The sequence below is a fragment of the Guillardia theta genome, assembly GCF_000315625.1.
Source record: "Guillardia theta CCMP2712 unplaced genomic scaffold GUITHscaffold_268, whole genome shotgun sequence".
Lineage (NCBI taxonomy): Eukaryota > Cryptophyceae > Pyrenomonadales > Geminigeraceae > Guillardia > Guillardia theta.
Genome location: NW_005434408.1, coordinates 1 through 14,576, shown reverse-complemented (window position 1 = coordinate 14,576; position 14,576 = coordinate 1). Strand labels below are relative to the sequence as shown.

General features: G+C 51.9%; 3 protein-coding genes across 3 annotated transcripts; all 3 read left to right on the top strand.

The window, feature by feature from the left end:
• Nucleotides 1-983: 983 nt before the first annotated feature.
• On the top strand, nt 984-1,567 carry GUITHDRAFT_149021 (hypothetical protein; the record flags this gene model as incomplete). The annotated part of the gene is made up of 2 exons (XM_005818778.1): nt 984-1,278; nt 1,488-1,567. The coding sequence occupies 2 exons, from the start codon at nt 984-986 to the stop codon at nt 1,565-1,567; spliced, it is 375 nt and encodes a 124-aa protein (XP_005818835.1).
• Nucleotides 1,568-6,009: 4,442 nt separating this feature from the next.
• Nucleotides 6,010-6,512, top strand: GUITHDRAFT_156473 (hypothetical protein). Its single transcript, XM_005818777.1, has one exon. The coding sequence runs from the start codon at nt 6,225-6,227 to the stop codon at nt 6,453-6,455; it is 231 nt and encodes a 76-aa protein (XP_005818834.1). The 5' UTR covers nt 6,010-6,224; the 3' UTR covers nt 6,456-6,512.
• Nucleotides 6,513-7,684: 1,172 nt separating this feature from the next.
• On the top strand, nt 7,685-14,528 carry GUITHDRAFT_149020 (hypothetical protein; the record flags this gene model as incomplete). The annotated part of the gene is made up of 30 exons (XM_005818776.1): nt 7,685-7,734; nt 8,087-8,128; nt 8,247-8,303; nt 8,359-8,402; nt 8,459-8,527; nt 8,580-8,629; nt 8,679-8,737; nt 8,794-8,827; nt 8,875-8,948; nt 9,001-9,050; nt 9,109-9,216; nt 9,647-9,707; nt 9,754-9,916; nt 10,071-10,137; nt 10,191-10,311; nt 10,439-10,524; nt 10,574-10,681; nt 10,912-10,979; nt 11,111-11,244; nt 11,547-11,632; nt 11,682-11,789; nt 11,966-12,016; nt 12,234-12,303; nt 12,375-12,456; nt 12,513-12,574; nt 12,795-12,828; nt 13,178-13,238; nt 14,059-14,135; nt 14,186-14,245; nt 14,425-14,528. Coding segments are annotated over 30 exons (2,240 nt in total), but the record flags the coding sequence as incomplete, so codon positions are not given.
• Between the last annotated feature and the right edge of the window lie 48 nt (nt 14,529-14,576).

The following is a 14,576-nucleotide window of genomic DNA, read 5'->3' as shown; positions in this document are numbered from 1 at the left end:
TCCTGGCGGGAAGCATGACAAATGGAAGCGACTGAGCGTCATCGAGAAGGAGGAGGAGGAGGAGAAGGAGGAGGAGGAGGAGGAGGAGGAGGAGGAGGAGGAGATGGTGGCAGTGGTGGTGGTCGAGGAGGAGTAGCAGTAGGAATAGGAGGAGGAGTGGCTGCGGGTTCGATGGCAGGAGGAGTTATCAGTGCGAATGAAGCAGGGAGGACAAGGGAAGGAAGGGAGGAGAGGGGAGAGGAGCAGGAGACGGGAGGGAGGAGCAGGCAAGCTCAGGAGTCGTTGGCTCCTTCGTTTCCTCATGGACCGGCTCGTTCCGTCTGGTTGAATGCTCAAGTGGGACCTGGTAGTCTTGCTGAACCCTCGTCCTGCTGCTGTTGCTTCTCCTCCTCCTCCACCACCATCTCCTCCATCATCTCCTCCTCCTTCATCTCCTCCTCCCCCTCCCTTCATCTTCTATTTCTCCTTTCACCACCTCCTCCTCCTCATTCTCCTCCTCATCCTCCCTCTGTCCTACTCGTACTCCTCCAGTTCCTTCTTTCCTTCTTTTCCTCCTCCTCCTTCTGCTGCTGCTGCTGCTGCTGCTGCTGCTGCTGCTGCTGCTGCTGCTGCTGCTGCTGCTGCTGCTGCTGCTGCTGCTGCTGCTGCTGCTGCTGCTGTACCCCGACCTCCTTTCCAGTCTCTCTCCTTCTCTTCTGCTCCTGTTTCCTCGTTTTCTTCTTCTCACGCCTCCCGTGTAGGTGGGCAGCCGCCGCTTCTGTTTTTCGCCATGCAGGAGACGCGCTTCGGGGTCCAGCAGCCGCTAGGAGGAGGAAGATGCTTGTTCGAAGGTCAGGAGCAGGAGAGTTCCATCCCTCCAGGACCAGCGACATTGGTAGAGGAGGAGGAGGAGGAGGAGGAGGAGCAGCAGCAGCAGCATCAGAAGCAGCAGCAGCAAGTTGTATCTTCTGGCTTCAAGGTTGATGCAGGTTAGGAAGCCACTGATGGTTCTCCTTTTCCCCTCCTGCTCTCTCCTGCTCTCCTGCTCTCTCCTGCTTCTATTCCTAGTTTTACCTTCTCTTGCTGACCACTTGCTGGAAGATTTCGGAAGGAAAGGATTGTCATCGGACGACACGGGCAAGGAAAACAAGTTTCCTCCTCCTCCGCTTCCTGCTGCTACTGCTGCTGCTGCTGCTGCTCCCTCCCTCTTTGGTCGATCCTTCCTTGCTGGATCCTCCTTGTGCCTCTCAAGCAGCTTCGCCGCTGTTGCTGCTGGAGCTCGCGACGACTCAGCGTTCGGTGAGACACGAGGAGGAGAGGGAGGATGAGGAGCGAGGAGAGGAGAGAGGAGGAGAGAAGGAGAAGAGGAGAGAAGAAGGGGAAAGAGGAGGAGGGGAGGGGAGGGGAGGGGAGGGGAGGGGAGAGGCGAGAGGAAGAAAGGAGAGGAAAGAAGGTGAGGAGGAGAGTTGACGGGGAGAGGAGAGATTCAGGTCTGACTGGTAGAGCAGGAGGAGCTTCATGGCAGGCCCACATGTACCAAGTTGAGGACAGGAGGAAGGACGATCCTCGACTGCAACGAAGAGCATAAGAGGAGGAATTCGGGGGTGCAAGAGGAAGAGGAGGAAGAGACAGAGAAGGGAGAGGAGGAGGAGGAGGAGGAGGAGGAGGAAGAGGAGGAGGAGGAGGAAGTTTGTTTGAAATGAAGGACGATTGTCTCGGTAGTCGCCGCGCATGCTTGCCTCGACGAAGATTCAGATTCTTCTTGTTTACTATTACAACGATCATCATATGTTGAGTATCATGTGAACTAATTCACACAGTTATATCATGATCATCGTTGCCGTCAGTCATCTTGTCTTGTTCTATCTCTACTTCTTGTTCTCTTGTTCTTCTTGATCTTGTGCTTGTTCTTGTTCTCTTCACTTCTCTGCTCGTCTCGCCTCGACGGGGAGGAACTTGTTCAAGTTTCTCCTCCCCGTGTCAGTGGCGTCACGTCACAGAAATCTTCAAATAGCGGAAGTTTAACGCCCGCGAGGATCAACCTGAAGCAAGAAATCAGAGCAGGACTAGGAGATGCAGCCTTCTGCTCCTCGTCCTCGTCCTCGTCCTTGTCCTTGTCCTCGTCCTTGTCCTTGTCCTTGTCCTTGTCCTTGTCCTTGTCCTTGTCCTTCTCGTCCTCGTCCTCTTCGTCCTCCTCCTACTCCTCCTCAAACTTTATCTAAGCGTCCTCCTGCTCTCTCCCTTCTTCACGCGCTCATCTGCTCCCTCCTCCTCGCTCACCTCGCAGGCTTTAACCTCACCCGCCTCCACCCATGGGGGGGGCGTCCACTGGAGCAAAGTGAGAAGAGAGAGTAGAAGAGCACACAAGGTTGTTGTTGTTGTTGTTGTTGTTGTTGTTGTTGTTGTTGTTGTTGATGATGATGATGATGATGATGATGGAGATGATGATGATGGAGATGATGATGGAGATGATGATGATGATGATGAGAGAATAGAAGAGCACACAAGGTTGTTGCTGTTGTTGTTGTTGTTGATGATGATGGAGATGATGGAGATGATAATGGAGATGATGGAGATGATGATGATGCTTTCGACTCACTTGTCTCGAAGCGTCGAAGGCCTGCTAAGTTCGGTCCTCGTCTTCCTCCTCTCCCTCCTCCTCCTCCTCCTCCAGGCCCGCCCGGCCCACCTTGACACTAGTGAGCAAGCGAGGAGAGGAGAGGAGAGGAGAGGAGAGGAGAGAAGGAGTAGAGAAGGAGGACAGAGCAAGGCAATTGTCGTTAGGGACTAGAGCAGCATCCCAGGATAATTGCTTCTTCTCTGTCCTCCCCTCCCCTCCTTCCCCCTGTCACTCGTCATCTCTTACCTCCGAATGGCCCGCTGTATCTTCCGTTGCCAAGATCATCAGCTGCCTGAGGCTGCCATGGAGTTGAGAAGGAGGAGAGAGGAGGAGAAGAGAGGAGGAGAAGAGAGGAGAGAGGAGAAGAGGGGAGGAGAGAGGAGGAGAAGAGAGGACAAAGCAGGAGGCAGGGAAGTGATAGAAGGGAAGAGTGGAGCGGAGTGGAGGAGAGTAGATGAGAGAGGAGGAGAGGAGGGAGGGTTTACCGATATCATGCAGTGAAAGCTGAAAAACACAATAAAGTCAAACACGAGCAAGCAGTCACCGTACTCTCATGGACAAAAAGCATCACAACCAATAGCATCCGACATTTCAGAGCTGCAAATGCAAACCAGAGAGCAACCATACAACTGATTGTAACATGAACAAAATTTGAGCATCGGGCAACAATCAATCTCTTCCTCTCGTCTTGTTCTACTTACAAGCAGAAGATCGAGTTGAGAAACGCCCAAAACATGTCTGTTCGCAGAGCAAGTCGTCAAAATTTCGCTTTCATCCTCCTCCTCACTGTCCCGCTCCCTGTCCTATCCCGAGACTGTGTCCCCGTCTCCACGGCATCAATGATCTGACATCATACTGCTACGACTCCTTCACGGTTGTCCATCTGCTGCTGCCCCATCTCCTCCCCTTCACTATGATGCTGCTGCTGCTGCTGCTGCTGCTGCTGCTGCTGCTGCTGCTGCTGCTGCTGCTGCTGCCCCATCTCCTCTCCTTCACTGTGCTGCTTCTCCTGCTGCTCCTGCTGCTCTCCCTGTCCCCTCCTTCTCCTCCTCAGGCCTCACCTGATATCGTTGAAACTCGCATGATTGACCTTCTCTCCACCACTCGTCCATTTTCGACGTACGGCATCCTACGTCGCCGTGTTAAGAAATCATGCTCCTCCTTCTCCTCCCTGCCGCCATCCCTTCCACCCCTCCTCTCCTCCTTCCCGCTCGTCTCCTCTTCCACTACCTCCTCTCTTGCCCTCCCTCCCTGCTCCCTCTCCTGCTCCCTCCCTCATACCTCACAGCGCACGCTGCGGTGCACAGCACCAGAAGACTTGACGAGGAGAACAAGAAGCTTCTGCAACAGGAAGCTTCAGCGATGAGAGAAGAGGAGGCAGCATCGAGATGATTGAAAATGAGCACGATTCAAAAGACATATATGTAACAATAGGCTTGATGAATCTTCCTTGTCCATATTAGCTTCTCGAGCTCAATCAAGCTGCATCCCCTCCACGCCACAGCCTTCTACTCCTGGCGTTCCATCCTTTGAATCTTCACATTCATCTCCTCCTATACCTCCTTGCCTGCTGCTTCCAACTCACTTCATCTTCTCCTCTCACCCCCCCTTCTCCATCTCCCTCTGTGGTGTGGTGTGGTGTGGTGTGGTGTGGTGTGGTGTGGTGTGGTGTGGTGTGGTGTGGTGTGGTGTGGTGTGGTGTGGTGTGGTGTGGTGTGGTGTGGTGTGGTGTGGTGTGGTGTGGTGTGGTGTGGTGTGGTGTGGTGTGGTGTGGTGTGGTGTGGTGTGGTGTGGTGTGGTGTGCTCTGCTGTGCTGTGCTGTGCTGTGCTCTGCTGTGGTGTGCTGTGCTGTGCTGTGCTGTGCTCTGCTGTGCTGTGCTGTGCTGTGCTGTGCTGTGCTGTGGTGTGCTGTGGTGTGCTGTGCTGTGCTGTGGTGTGCTGTGGTGTGCTGTGGTGTGCTGTGGTGTGCTGTGCTGTGCTGTGCTGTGGTGTGGTGTGCTGTGCTGTGCTCTGCTGTGCTCTCTCCTCCCCCTCCCCTTCAAGTGCCAGCAAGAAGCAAAGGAAATCAAATTAAAATCCATAGTTTAAATATCCATACCGAAAATTTGAATACCAAGATGATAGTTTGAAATTTACTGGTACAAATTGAGTTTCAGCTCTGGCACCCGGGGCCTCGGGCTCCCCGGGCTACCTCCATTCACTGAGAAGTTTCTGACAGAAGTTTCTGTATTGGTGGAAAGTTTAAAGTTTAGACTTTTATACCTCAAAGTTTCAAAGTTTCACCCGCCCAGTACTTTACAACTGTCACAAAGAGCTGACTCGTACTGATTTTTCACTTAACTTTGAGTAAAGAAGCTGACTAGACATGATACCCCCGGGTGGATCAAATCCGTCTGGCTGGTCAAGGTATAGCCCACTTTAAATAGGGGGTAGAGGTATAATAATCTATATGAAAAAATATCCGTTGGAGGGGTGGGTGGTCAATAATTGTGGGGTCCTCACAACAAGGGTCCTAGATACGGAGATTGAAAGGTTCCTTGCACGATACCAGTCCCGGATAGGAGCAAACCAACAGAAACGGGCGGAGGCCACCAAAAGTGGGGGGTGGTACCCGAAGAGACCTGTAGGACATACAGGGTCAATGCTACGAGCTAGACAGTATGTGAGTTGGTATCGGAGAAGAATTGAAGAATCTGAGATGAGGGTAGACAAGAGCAAGAACTTTCATTTCGTCAATATTTGCACTGGTGGGGGTAGGAAATCGAAGGAGTCGAAGGGGCGTCTGAGTGTGTGTAGTAAAAGCATAAATGATAGAGGGTAGTATCATTTTGCATAGGACACCATTTAATGAATCTTGAAGCATTAGTGCATGCGTCTTTACTCGAAGTTCATTTCATCTCTCACTCTCCTTCAGCAGGCATGTGATAGGAAGACTTCATGGAGAGGATGGGTAGAGGAGTCTAGATTAAGAGCTCAATTAAAGAATCGATCACCTTCAAAGCAGTTGCTTGAAGATTCTCGAATGATTATGAGGGGTTAAATTCGAAGGGGTGCGAAATTTACTTAAAGTACGGGGTCATTTACCAACAATACTTATGGGAAACAAGGGGGTGTAGAGGACATTATTGGCTAGGGTGGAGGGTGGTTGGACAGCACGGGTTTTCATTCCTTTCATTTTTTTTTCACATTGCTGAGTAAGGTCTCCAAAGGACTCTTTTTCGTTGAAATATGGTCTATAAATAGATCTTTAAAACAAATGTATCCAAAACCCAGTTTATGAAAAAGGTGGGTGGTGTCCGGGTACAGTCGCTCCTTCGAACGGGGTGGTGAGGGTGTTTAAGCCTGGAGAGGGGGGTAGTCTAATCGAGGGGGTTGACAGGAGGAAAAGGGTGGTTCATGTAATATCCTACAGGAGGGGCGCTGCTACCAAAACCCACGTGGAGCGGGAAGGAAAAGGAGGAAGGGAGGAACGACGATACGCTCAAAGATACTACAAGGAAGAACAAGAACGGATTCATTCAGAGATCATAAGATTGGAAAGACAAGAGAAGAAGAACTGTCGTGAGAAGAACCAACTCGGTGCATTCAGAATCAAGTTAAAACTGTTTCAGCAATTGTAATTATCATGACGAACGAAGAATCGGTTTACCAAGAGGTAGCGGAGCAGGAGAGCTCTCACCGCGAAAGCAATGAATTATCCGAAGAACAATGGCAAATCATCAACAAGTACAGAAACTACCTGAATGAAGATGACGAGGTTTTAAGAACCTTGTTCGATTTGTCATCAATGAAGGGCCGTGCGAACACCACCGCGGGGCTTTCAAGTGATGGTTTTGATGCCATAATTCTTTGTTGACTAGATAGACAGATGTGGTTGTGAAATTTGTGAGATAATAAATGGATTGGTGTAAAATTGTCCATGTGTGCATCATCATGTCAAGATCATCGCTCTATTGTTTCAAGAGCCAAGTATCGCACTGTTGACGATGTTGTGAAGTATTGAATCATGGATGACATCATGTACGATATCACTGTTGACGATGGTGTGAAGTACTCAATCACGGATGACATCATGTACGATATCGGAGATGCACACTCAGTACTCGCGGAACTCAAATTCATTTTCAAAATCGCGCTAGACAATGCTGTAACACAGATATTTGCAACATGCAACAACACCACAGAGGACAAAAAGGATCTTCTGCATTACGCTCATACATAAAACTATAATCATACTGAAAGGTGCAACGATGGAGATTGATGATATAAAGAGGAAGATCCCGGCTTGCAAAAATACCGTTGTTGAGAGGTAAACATCTGTGAGATTGTTGATAGAAAGTAACAATCGTAAGTCAGACAAATTGACATGTCAAGTCTGAATCTTGTCAGATGAGATATGTTCCGTCAAGAGATCATCTAGAATCTGCTTCGAACAGTTCGTTGAGTTCGAGGATCCAAATTTCATGAATTGTTTAGAAAGGTCATATTTACATGAGCCATTGCTCCACTGGGCCAAAAGCCAGACCGACATTCATCAGTCTTCCATGATTGTTACAGCAGAAGCAGCAGCATCCCGCTGGGTAACATGGAATGCACCCTAGATCAGTTAGAGAGCACGAGGGTGTTTCGAAGTGTTCTCACGACAAGTCTTCATGAAGCACAAGTTTGCTGTCGCGATGACGGTTGCATACCCCATCTTTTCAGCGAGTGCCATTCTCACATAATAAAGTATGCTAGGGTAAGCTTCGCTTCCATGATGTACCCCTCGTCTGTAGCACAAGCAGCCATACAGTAACACACTTTCAGCCTCTGCATTCCCGTGGATTCAGACGGTGAGGATCTGAAGCAGAATTATCGAGAGACTTCAACTCCTGCATACAGTCATCTTCCTCCACCATCCTTCCTCAAAGTCAAAGGTAGACACCAAGGTCGTTTGTGCACCGCGTGACATAGTCGTCTCGCTCCTGCGGCAGCAGCACTGAGTCATCCACCCGGTCTGTTAACATTCTGACTTTCTCATCCTCCATCACGCCAGTCAGCAACATCTGCACCGCCTATCATCATGCCTACTTCGCTTCCTGCAGCATGCCAGTCAAGAAGTACTCCGAGCAGCACGCCATGCGGAACCTGACCAGGTATAGACTGGTATCAGACGAAAGTTTTACCGCCAAGTTTACAAACTTTGAGGTCCAAAGTTTAGTCCAAAGTTTCGAGGGCCGAACTTCCGAAGTTCGGAATCTGGTCCGAGTCATAGCCAAAAGTCGGCCTTGAGAAACTTTGAACTCAAACTTTGGTCCAAACTTTACAAACAAACTTTCCTCCGTATAGGAGGTCCTAGCGATGACTACGAATTCGTGTCCTAGCAATCGGACTAAGTTCAAGCCTCGATACCGATAAGTGTCATAGGACCGGGTCCTAGAATTTACTAAGACCCCTGCAATTGGTGACGAAAATAGATTGGTTGTCGGACATGGACGCGACGTACAGGTCAGGACCTTGGGAAGATGTGGAGAGGAGGAGGAGGAGGAGGTGGAGGATGAAGGAAAGTTGTGAGAGGAAGTACATAGAGCACAGGAAGTGCAGGGGAGCAAGTGCAAAGGGGCAGGAGTAGTGGGGATATGTAGCTGCTTCTGACGGCTGTCGGCAGTGCAATCCCTATGCCGTATGTTGCAGTTCATGTCCATGACAATCAAAAGTCGTCAAGGTGAGCAGAAGGAGTGAAGCTGTTATGACGTTACATGAACGTGCGTGTCCTTCAGGTCAAGATACCTTGGCGGCATCGTGGCTGCCTTTTGCATTACAGGTGTGCCTAGCTCTGTTGGTGAACCGCAGGCTGTGCTGACTTGACGTCAACAACAGCTACTCTTGTGCTTGTTCTCCATGTGAACGTCGACGACAATACAGCCGCTAGGCCTCCCTCCAAGTCAAGTAAGCGCATGCCGTGCCGCATGCGGCTCTCCGACTCAGTCCGCCGTTTCAGTCAGTGAGGCCATTTCCAAGCTTGACATTCAGCGCAAGATTTCAAGTCAGGTGGGGAACAGTTGACGTCTTGTTCCCCTTGCACTGATAAACCTGGCAGGAGCTCCACAACATTTATGACCCTCAGTTCTCCGAGGACGGTGTTCCTGAGAGCGAAACGTAGGATCGTGCTCGTGGGAGTGAGAGGTGTTTTGGTGATGTTTGCGGTCTCGCAGTGGAGTCTTCACAGGCCACTCTAAGGGGTCTAAGGTGAGACACTTGCTGTTTCCTCCTCTCTTCTCACTTTCTCCTCATAGAACGCTCCCCTTACCTTCGGCAAGGGAACGTACTTCAACGTATTTGACCCGAACCCGTCGGAGATCGGCCCATGGTAGGAGGAAGCGAACTTTCCTCCCCACTAGTTGCTCAGTGCCCGTGTGCAGTGCTCCTGGAACGCACGGCAAGGACGGCAAGTGTGCTGAGTGCGAGCGAGGTAAGAGACAGCTCCTTCTGAATGCTCAATCACCTGGTGCTGTCTCACTTCTTCAAAGGCAAGTGGTGCCCCGGCAACGACTTGGACGACATTGTCAACGACTGCCCTGCTCACGCCTCCTCCCTCCCGGGCTCCGATGCCTTCAATGACTGCACCTGCGTTCCCGGTGACCCCTACCCCCACCTCCTTCCTCCTTCCTCCTTCCTCCTTCGTCCTGCCTGGTTCCTCCTTTCTCCTGCCTGCTTCCTCCTTTCTCCTGCCTGGTTCCTCCTTCCTCCTGCCTGCTTCCTCCTTCCTCCTGCCTGGTTCCTCCTTGCTTTCTCCTGCCTGCTTCCTCCTTCCTCCTTCCTGGTTCCTCCTTCCTCCTCCCTCCTTCCTGGTTCCTCCTTCCTCCTGCCTGCTTCCTCCTTCCTCCTGCCTGGTTCCTCCTTGCTTTCTCCTGCCTGCTTCCTCCTTCCTCCTGCCTGGTTCCTCCTTCTTTCGTTGCTGCTTTCTTCCCACTGTCTCTCTGTCCTCCGCACCCCCTGCCCCTTCTGCCGCCAGCCACCTGCTCTCTACTGTCCTTCACAGGAACGTTTTTCTCATGGCTTGCTCAGGTTGGTTTGGTAAGGCCCACTACAACCAGGACAAGAGCTGCAAGCAGTGCCCTGCTAACATGTCAGTTGCATCCTTCAAGTTTTTGCCCCTCTGACAGCCAGCTCAGGTACTGCCCGGGCGGAGAAAACTCCTTCCCTTGCCCGCAGTTCTCCAGCAGCGATCCAGAAGCCTCTCAGTGCTTGTGCAATGCTGCCTATCACGGAACCTCGCACAGCGACTGTGCTCTCTGCCCTGCGGATAAGTACTGCAGCGGCAAGAACGAGATCGGGGTAATCATGCAGCTTCGAAGGCGAGAGGCGGAGGGAGGGGGGTAGTGAAAACTAAGAAACAGGATGGGATGGAGAGAAGAGGAGGGGAGGGAGAGGAAGAGAGGAAAGAGGAGAGGAGAGGAGAAGAAGATGAGGAGGTTGACTGGTTGCGCAGGACTGCCCTGCCTACTCGTCGAGCCCGGTGGGTACCAAGAGCATCAACGACTGCACGTGCAAGCCTTGTGAGACGCTGAGGACGAGCTGGGAAATGTACCCTGACCACCCCCTGCCGCAGCCTACTTTGAGCCGAACCCACCCGTCAGCCAGACCTCCGGCCCCAGCTGCGCCCCATGTGTAGAAGGGTTCTACTGCCCCGGAGGGAGAAACTCCGTCCAGTGCCCACCGCACAGTTCCAGGTATATCCTCTTCCTCCTCTTGTCTTTGCCTGTTATTGCCTCCTTCTCGTCGTTTTCCTCCTTGTTTGTCCTCTGCTCCTGCTCCTGCTCCTGCTCCTGCTCCTTGATGTTTGATGCTACTCTACAGTGATGCACTTGGTTCTTCTCTCCAAGACTGCTCCTGCAACCCCGGATACTACGGAGAGCCTGATGCCTGCCAGAAGTGCCCAGCAGGTCAGCTGCACGCCAGCTGGGGAGGGAGGAGGGAGTGACGGGATAACAGGATGGTACTGCGAGGGAGGGAAGGAGAAGAAAATGTGCCCGGCGTCGTCGAACAGCGGGGAAGGGTCGTCGAAGCTGTCGGAGTGTATCTGCAATGCAGGCTTCTACGGTGAGGAGAACTGAAGAGGAGGAGGGATGAAGTGGAGCAAGAGGAAAACAAGGATGCAGAAAATTGGTCAACGGATCAAGAGAGGGGCGGGGAAGGAGGAGAATGATAAGCAGCAGCAGCAGCAGCAGCAGCAGCAGCAGGGGAAGGGGAAGGGGAAGGGGAAGGGGAGGAAGATAGACAGGATAGGGAGGAGCAGGAGCATCTGTTGTGGTTCTTGACCTGTTGAGCAGGAAGTAGCAGCACGGGCTGCCTTGTCTGTACCATCGGCAGCTTCTGCCCTGGCGACGGGACGAGCAGCGTAAGGGGACGAAAGGAAACTTTGACAGTCTGATCCCCCCAGCAGAACTGCCCAGCTCACTCCAGCAGCCCGTCCGGCAGCGACGGCCTTTCAGACTGCTCCTGCGTTGCGGGTTGGTGCAACGGCCGCAGCATCAATTGTGGTGGCTGACAGCTGGGACAGGCTACTACAACTTTGACAGCTCAACGGGTTGCAGCAAGTGTCCGTCTGGATCCTACTGCCTGGGAGGATCGTCGAAAGCTGATTGCCCCGCCCATAGTTACAGGTAGAATTAGATGCTGCTGCTGCTGCTGCTGCTCCTCCTCCTCCTCCTCCTCCTCCTCCTCCTCCTCCTCTTCCCTTCTTTCCTATTCCAATCTGTCATCCTCCTTTTTCTATTCCTTTTCGTCCTTTTCCATTTCGTTCTCCTCTTTGTTCTGCTCCGCCTTCTCCCCCTCTGCACTCACTCTGTTCCTCTTACCCCCAAACTTCCTTTCGCTCATGAACCAAAACTCTTCGTCCTCTTTCTCCCTCCTTCTCTTTACCATCGTCGCTCTTCCCTCTTCACACTTCGTCTCTCGTTCTCAGCGGAGAGAAAAGCTCTTCTCTCCAAGACTGCTCCTGCAACCCCGGATACTACGGAGAGCCTGATGCCTGCCAGAAGTGCCCAGCAGGTCAGCTGCACGCCAGCTGGGGAGGGAGGAGGGAGTGACGGGATAACAGGATGGTACTGCGAGGGAGGGAAGGAGAAGAAAATGTGCCCGGCGTCGTCGAACAGCGGGGAAGGGTCGTCGAAGCTGTCGGAGTGTATCTGCAATGCAGGCTTCTACGGTGAGGAGAACTGAAGAGGAGGAGGGAGAACAAAACTGTGACGAGATGAGAGAGAGGAAGGAGGAGGAGGGAGGAGAGCAATCAAGGCAAAGTTAGATTGAAGGAAGTGATGGACAAGAGAGGAGGAGGGAGGGAGAGGCTAAGCGAGGAGGAGGGAGTTGTAACTTGATGTGCAGGAAGCAGCAGCACAGGATGCAACGTCTGCACTGCTGGAAGCTATTGTCCTGGTGAGCTTATGAAGATAACGATGATGATGATGACGATTACGATGATGATGATCATGAGGAGGATGTTATGATGAGGTTGAGGATGATGAGGAAGAGGACGTGGATGATGAGGATGTGAATGAGGATGATGATGATGACGGCAATGATGTTGATGACTGTGGTGAGAAGGTCGATGTCGATGTAGAGTGTTTGTGATCCACCTGACTCTGCACTGCAGGAGACGGAAGTTCCCACGTCTGTCCAGTCCACAAGACTAGCTCGGAGGGCTCCCACGATTGTATCTGCAAGTAGGAGCCTTCCCAGCTCCTGCCCAGCTGTTGCCCAGCTGACCTTGAGCTATCTTGACTGTCTCGGTCAGGCCCGGCTACGTTGCCTCTGCAAATGGAGGATGCGACGATTGCCCAGCAGGGAGCTTCTGCTCTGGGGACGGTCTCGCTACGGTAGGACTTGTTTGCGCCTACGCGTCCTCTCCAGCTGAAGTCCTGCCCCTATCCAGCTTTGCCCTCCCGACAGCTCTGCGACGGCTGGTGCCAAGTACGCGGCCGATTGTCACTGCAGGTGAGGGAGAGTTGAGAGGAGTTTGGCGAGGGAAAGGGCAAGGAAAGGAGGGAGGAGCGAAACTGCTTCTGCTGCTGCTGCTGCTGCTGATGATGATGATGATGATGATGATGATGATAATGATGATGATGATAATGATGATGATGATAATGATGATGATGATAATGATGATGATGATGCTCAGGCTGGGATTTATCAACCACGCATTTGAGGATGACAGCGGATGGTTCTCCGTGGCTAGTGGAACATGGCAGGTACCCGTCCCTTCCCTTGAAAACTTCTCCTTCCTCCTCCTCCTCCTCCTCCTCCTCCTCTTCCTGCCTTCTCCTTCCCCCTCCCTCCTAGTTGGTTCCCAGTGTACTTCACTTCTTCCTCATTCTGCCTGCTTCTCCTGCTCGGCTTCTCTGCTTGTCATCCGAGTTTCTTGCTCCTCCTCCTCCTCCTCCTCCTCGCCCTCGTTCTCCTCCTCCTCCTCCTCCTCGCCCTCGTTCTCCTCCTCCTCCTCCTCCTCGCCCTCGTCCTCGTCGCCCTCGTCCTCGTCGCCCTCGTCCTCCTCGTCCTCGTCTTTCTCTCGTCTCTCGCTCATGGTCTTGTTGTCTCTAGGATGTTGTAGACGCGTGTGAAGCGCAAGGAGGAGTTCTGGCTTCCATTCACAACGAGCAAGGTGAGGAGTAGGAGACAAGAATGTGGCGGGAGAAGTTGAGAGGAGGAGGAGGAGAGGGAGAGGGAGATAGAGAGGAAGGGAGGAATTAAGAGAAGAAAGGAGAGAGGAAGGGAGCAATGAAGAGAGGAGGAGGAGAGGGAGAGGGAGATAGAGAGGAAGGGAGGAATGAAGAGAGGGAGGGAGGGAGGGAGGAATGAAGAGAGGGAGGAGGAGAGGGAGGGAGGAGAGAGATTACCTGGCAGTAATGTTGACACAGAGATGCGAATCTCTCGCTCCGTGTGCGGATCCGGCGACTGCTACATCGGCCTCTACCGAGACTCCAGCGATGTAATAGAAGGAGAGAGAGAGGGAGGAAAGGACTTGTATTGGTAGTTGTTGTAGTGGTACAACCAGGAGAGTAGTGAAAGCAGTAGAAGTAGTTGAGAGTAGTAGAAGTAGTTGTAGGAGGAAGAAGAGGAGGAAGAAGAGGAGGAAAGCAATGAGGGGGAGAAGGGGGAGGGGGAGGGGCAGTATCAGTGAAGATCGTTTCAGGGATCATTCAAGTGGCTCGACGGCTCGGCACTTGATTACACTGGTTGACTTCCGTCCACCAGATTCATATGATGCACCCAAGATATCTCCTCCTGCTCCTCCTCTTTTCCCCCCTTTCCTTCTCCTCCTCTTTTCTTTCTTGTCCACACCTGTGTTCTCTCTCATCCTTATTCTCATTCGCTCCTTCCGTCCTTTCGCGTTTCTTCTCCTCTCTCCTCTCCTCTTTCCCCTCCGTTCTCTCCTCCTCTTTCTTCTCTCTCCTCTCCTCTTTCTCTTACATTCTTCTCAGCCTGGGCATATGGCGAGCCCCAAGGCTTCAAGACCAAAGTTGCCATGACTGGTACACAAGGCGATCAATGGGTGGACGTGAGTCTTTTGTCATATTCGCTCGATGTCACATGACTGGTGGGCTGCAGCTGGACACTGGCTCAGATGTCAAGAAAGGAGTCTGCAAGAAGCATGACGTGCAGCCGAAAGTATGTTATCATCATCATCATCATCATCATCTCCATCATCATCATCATCATCATCATCATCATCATCATCATCATCATCATCATCATCATCATCATCATCATCAACATCTTTCACATAATCGACATAATGTTATATTCTTTTGCCCCATCACCTTCAGTTCTATTGACGTGTCTCTCAGTGCAAAGAGGGAATGAAACCTTCATCTCTCAACATGAACCCTGGCTTCCTTGGCAAGTTCTACTTCATTCACCATGAGATCACAAAGATGCCCGAGGAGTACATGTGAGGCATTTTCAATCCCTCCTCCTCCTCCTCCTCCTCCTCCTCCTC